This window comes from Merops nubicus, unplaced genomic scaffold (assembly GCF_000691845.1).
Source record: "Merops nubicus isolate BGI_N331 unplaced genomic scaffold, ASM69184v1 scaffold6426, whole genome shotgun sequence".
NCBI classification, from domain to species: domain Eukaryota; kingdom Metazoa; phylum Chordata; class Aves; order Coraciiformes; family Meropidae; genus Merops; species Merops nubicus.
This window is the reverse complement of record NW_008612814.1, coordinates 23,039-29,081: the sequence shown is the minus strand read 5'-3', so window position 1 is coordinate 29,081 and position 6,043 is coordinate 23,039. Positions and strand designations below refer to the sequence as shown.

Below are 6,043 nucleotides of genomic sequence, written 5' to 3'. Positions count from 1 at the left end.
ATTAAGTACAACCTGCACTAGTTGCCCTATAGAAAAGGCATCTTCGAGATCCTTTACGAGCAAGCTCAGCAGTGCTGACTCATGCACTGTAAGATCTTCTCAACACACTGACAGCTCCACAGCAGGCTGAGAACATGCCTGGGCTAGGGGCTGGGTCAATGCTGTGAGTGGGGGTGTTAAATGCCTGTGTAATTTCATTCCCAAGCGCCACAGACACATTTCCCTGCTACAGCCACGCAGCACAAATAACATTTCCTGCAGATCTAAGGGGGTGTCAATATATGTTGAACCATAGAAAAATGCCATAAAATACTCTGTGCAATCTTTAAGCATCCATCTTCAATATAATTGTATTTACATATTTTGTGAACTTATAATATGTAATAAGCCACTGAAGACATTTTTACAATATTTATTAGATTATGAATTTATAAATTCAAGGACTCAGAGGCACATAGTTTAAAAGGCCAAGAACACTGAAACTAATGAAGTCACAGAAATCAGAATATTTATGGACATAACACCAGTAAAAAAAAATCACATCTGAACTAAAAGCAACACTTCTTAAGAGTCATCCTTCAAAGTTAGCATAATAAAAAGTTCTCATTTCCCTCAAAGAAAAATAATTCATCCCAACTACCAAGCTAGAAAAACCTATTTACAGTTGTACTTTGATCAGAAGTATCATTAAGTCATGTAATACAGCCACTTCTACTCTGCCATTAGAATTTAACATTTCTTTGAAGTATAGTTGTATTTACAAATGCATAAATATTGTAACTCTGACCTTCATTAACATCTGAATGGAACCAGGTTGTTAAGTCACAATACAAACGTGTTAGTGGAAAAATTGTTTCGGCAGCTGCATACTCAGTATCATTCTCAAAGAACAGGAAGCCAACACTTCTGATAAAGCTCAAGTTCATCGACTAGACAAGGTCTTTAAGTTATATTAATGAAGATTAAACCTCTTCTGTGTTAATTCTTTACACCGGTTTCTTCAGTCAACTTTTACCACGCTGTATATTTTGGTTACAAACCAAAAGCATGCAAAGAATCCAATTGTCCCTAAGGAAAAAAAAAATCAAAACGTTAGAACTGACACAAGAGACAAATTCTGCCTGTAGTTCATCAATGGGGACACGTGTCTATGCAACCTGCAGCCTTCAGGTATCGGTACATCCATCAGATCAGACAAGGGAAAGCTGCAGACAATACCTGGTCTGTATAGGCATTGACTACTATATAAAACACCCAATTATTTTCATCATCATGGAGCTGATCATTTGGAAGACTTATTTTCAGATTTTTCTGTGTTATTTTTCTTCTTACATGTTTGTGCTTTGTTCAGTTTTGTTCACATTTGTTTCACCACTCGCCAGTCCAACTCCTTCCCACTGCTCTGTCTCCCTCCTCCAGTGACCACTCACACACGCTTTACATGACCTGCTTAGCTGGTCAGAGTGTTGTTATATTACATAACCAGTGATGAGGACAGCATCACAAGGAGTTTCCATTTCTTACTTATACTTTAAGGTCTTGGAAAATTAGAGAACTACCTTTATTTCTGTGTAAATAGAGTTCATACAAATTTCAAACCACAGTGTAGTTACTACACAACTTGTACTTCCTATTGAACATGTGTGTTACATGCCTCAAAAAAAAAGGCAGCTTCTGAAATAATTAAGGCAATTACAAGGTATAAGCAAACTTGAACTGAAATTTAAGGACAAAGACAGTTTCCCCGATAACTTCGAAACTTTACCTGACAAAAAATAGCTCTAGTCCTTCTCTTTGTGAAACTCCAAAAGCAGTTTTTAACAAAAAATATTCCTTTGAATGCTAAGTAGTTAATACAGTTGGGTTTTGTTCATCTAACTGTATGACTTCAAAATGCAGCTTCAGTCAGAACGGTAATGGGCCCAAGAGTAGCTCAGAGCACCTGTTACTGGAACCTTCATTTCACACAAAAAACTGGGGCAGGAAAGACGCCCTGAAGATTATCTGATTCTTGCCTGAGTATCTCTTCTAAAATCACAGCCTCAACTTATGCAAGAGTCAAGGAAGTTCTTTAAACAAACAAAAAGAAAGGCCCTTATTTTAGATCTGATAAGAGGCACAACAGAAGTTGTGTGCACTAACTCATTCACCACACAAGCTTGGAAGGAACCATGAATGATATCACAGCAATTTTTTTTTCCCCTTTTTCCCTTCACGCTTGCTAAGCCACTGATGTTTAACTGACTCATTGGGTATGATACGTAGCTGTGGCCCCAGCTGCGAATCAGAGATTTGTCACGTAGCTCCCGGCGCTTCACCCGCTGAGCCTGAGCAATGACCTGGAATGGAGGATGGATGCAAGTGCCTGGAGCATGTGTTACACTGACAGAGCAGCAGGGCACCGTCAAAGCCCTTCCTCATACTGACCATTTTTAACAGATGAGTAAGCAGCAGCAGAACAGTTTTGATACAACAATTATGATTTTCTCCTTTTAGCTTCTTTATCATCCTGACACAGGAAGTCAGTTGCCTTTAGGAGCAGCTTTTGTTACACTGCTAACATGCTTTTTCATTAAAGAGACTGCCTGCCCCTCTACCTTGCCTCTAAATTTTTCTGTAAAAACCTTATCTCAAAGTACTTCAGTAAACCTCAGAGAACTGAACATATCCACCTTTGAACGCATAGAAACTTAAAATGGACAAAAATTATTCTTCAGTCTTAAGAAAGAGGACTATTCCCTCAATTTAAAGGATAATTTGCACTTAATCTTGTGCAAAATAGATTATAAAAAAATTGTTGAGCACACAATGTTTCAATCTTCTGTTTCTTCACATGTATTCTCCCCAAATTTCAATATAGAAACTGAACATTTCAAAACCCAAAAGCACACAAACTCTGAAAGCTTAGTTCAAGTTGAACAGCAGAGCTTGCACCTCCATTGTCCCAGTTACATACAAATGACTATCACACGCAGAAAGCATCCAAAGGGTTCTAAGAGTAAAACACCCCTTCTCCTGAACCTGCCCTGAAAAGGACTCCCCAGATCTGCTGGCAGGTGCTGCACAGCCAGCTGGTCAATGGAAAGAGAAGGTGTGAGTGAGCAGAGGAAAAGGGGGATGGACACGTCTTGATGCCTCCGGACAACGTCACGTGACATGGCTGACTTGAAGGAGTACAGGCAAAAGAGGAAAATGATACAGGTACCTCAGCTAAGCTGAGCCTCCGCACAGAAAATACAGTGGAAACCCTCTTTATCTGGAATGTGTGCACTCCGGAATTACTGCACCCACCAAAACACTGAACAAAGGAAGCCGACTAAACACAACCCTGGCTCTGGCCAAGGCTGTTTGCTATTAAAGGCAGACATGCTGAGTATCTGTTGGAAAAGCTACTGAAACTAAACTAATCGACCTCACACTTATGTGAGGCCTAATCATTTCTTCATGCTACTTTGTACGTTTGCACTGCATTTAAAACTGCTTACAGACATACACATTCATCTCTAGTTGAGCAATCCTGCATTCTTGAGTTCCTCAATTCAACAGATTAGCAAACTCAGATCAGAAATAAAGGTTAAGAAGAAGGCAGGGTGAGAAATAAGAGTGATAAAGAGAGGCAGAATCACTGATCTACCCATTCAGTGTGACTGCCTAACCAGTACACAAAATAAAGTGTTGATGATGTGTAAATTACACAGTATCTGCAAGCCATGCCAAAACACATTAGACTGACTTGAAAAGAAGGATGGAAGGTAAAACTAACCACTTTTGGAACACAGCTTGATCTTTTTTCAAAGTGATTATATAACCTACTTAAGTCCCATTCTCTCCTTTTAACAGGCAATGACCCAAGAAACTCCTTGCAGGCTCTTGCTCCTGTTCATCATCATCTGCATTCAGTCATGGTGCACAAACAGCTTCAATATTTCCTAAGTTGATGTGGTGATGCCTTTGAAATTAACACTGTTATGCTTAAAATGAACACCATTCTTAATTGTCAGGGTTTTTTTCCCCACTAAATTTTTTTCTTTTTATTCTCCTATGTTAAGTGGAAACGAAAATACTCCTTATAGTTATAGTGAGATCTGTATTAAAAGCTCTGATGAAAAGCCATTTGTGTTCTAGGAGGCCTCCAAATTTAGCCTGTATAGCTGTATACATAAATAAAAGTCAAAGCCTTTAGTAATCATTAAACTTCATCATAATCATGAAGCTTGAAATGATTTAGAGCACTTTCAGTTCAAAACTGTTACAAAAATATTGCTCTGTAGAGTCCACAAAGACAGATTATATTCTGCTGGAAAAGAATTTAGTATTTTTAAGATTTTTGAGGAATTGGTAGTTTCTGCCCTCCTGAATGAGTGTTTGAAAGGAGCATTCTTGCACCTTCGCCACCATTCCTCCAACCCAAACAAGGGTTGCGTGTGTGTGTCTAACTGAAGATTCCCTCCTAGCACTGAAGCTGCACCTAGGACAGGTGCTTTTCCAGAAGCTCACAAAGATGACAAGGCTCTGGCAAGACTGCATCAAAAAATAGTTAAGAAATTCTGTCTGCTTCCTGCGCCACTTCAATGCAATTGGGAATGAAGGTAAAGAAATTCCAGGACAGCAAATAAATTTTTTTAAAAAAAGTATTTTCTGTCAACTTTTACTCCGCTCTCTTCCTTCCTCCTTTTCCACAGAAAGCTGCAATTTTTAACTTAATTGATACTCAGTACTTGATTATGTGTGATTTGAAGTAGCTAATTTTAAAAATTGAATTTATCGCATGACTAACATGGGAATGAAATCTGGAGAAGTATTTATCACATTTAACAGTGTCATATTTAAAGACCTAATTATAGGCCACCTCTCAAATTCGCCATTTTGCCTTATCTTCACTTAATCTCTTTCACTGAAATTTGTGATCACCGAATTGCAAAATGCTACACAACTACTTGGGGGAAAAAAAATATCCAAGACATATAAATTTATAATCCCGTATCAAGATAAGTTGTGCCAAATATTCTACTGTGCAAAGCTAAAGTTAGACTCAAAACTTACTCACCTGTGAAAAGGAAGAAGATCAAAACCATAATCATGGTATAACCAAAGTATAAAATGGTGCTAGCTGTTCCTGTGATTTGCAGTTTGGAAAAAAAATAGTGTATGGCGTATATAAGGAAATAAACCGCCGTGAAGCCACTCGTGAGAAATGAGCGCCACTGCCAGTGGTAGTCCTGGAGGGGGGAGAAAACACAACAAAACAGCCTTTGAGCTCATATCCCACACACCTCCAACACCCCGACCCTACTGCTGAATGCAGAGCTACTGCTGCTCTTATCACTTCACCCAAAGCGAGCTATCTTCTGGAGAAAGAACTACATATAATCAATACTGCTTTAACCACACCATTCACAATTAGAGGTCAGAAGCCTAAAGATCAGTATCAAATAAGCAAAAAATCTAAAAATCCAAATAAGCCAGACCTACTATTGCCAGCCATGGATACTTTTTTTTTGCAGTTTCCCCTCCCCGCCCCCTCAAGGTCAGGCATGTCCAAAATGCACTTTGAACAAAGTTAATGGATTAGTTCAGTGCCTTCAGAAAACAGAGTTAGACTCTAAAGATGAGACACTCGACCTAGCAGTACTCAGTGCAGTGTTTTAAGGTTTCTTACAAGTTTGGCAAAGGTAGTCTGCTTCACTTTTTGAAGACAGGGTTTAAGGACATCTAGCAATGGTGCTTGCACTGGATACTGGAATACTTATTTCCAATTACAAAAACCTTAAAACTTTTTGGAAGCATCATTAAAACAACACTGAGTATGAATACTGAGGAATTTTTTTTACCTCTGCACATAGATGGAAGTAGCAGAGCAATATTGTGGCCTCAGAACATGTAATTACCAAAATAATGAATACCAGAAACAGGAAGCCAAACATGTAATACATCTGGTGAGACCTAGAAAAAGGAGTGTAAAAAGAAAATAAATTAAAAGGGACACTGTGTTAATACTATTTCTTCATATGCAGTAATATCACCCTCACCTGAAGTATTCCCC

General features: G+C 38.6%; 1 protein-coding gene across 1 annotated transcript in view; it reads right to left on the bottom strand.

The window, feature by feature from the left end:
• Nucleotides 1–398: 398 nt before the first annotated feature.
• Nucleotides 399–6,043, bottom strand: part of TM9SF2 (transmembrane 9 superfamily member 2) — a gene marked incomplete at its 5' end in the record, with an annotated part of 24,673 nt that continues 19,028 nt past the window's right edge. The window contains 3 exons of the mRNA XM_008941655.1: nt 399–1,068; nt 5,048–5,219; nt 5,832–5,943. Of these exons, the coding sequence (XP_008939903.1) occupies nt 1,001–1,068; nt 5,048–5,219; nt 5,832–5,943 (352 nt within the window). The remainder of the gene's footprint in view (nt 1,069–5,047; nt 5,220–5,831; nt 5,944–6,043) is intronic.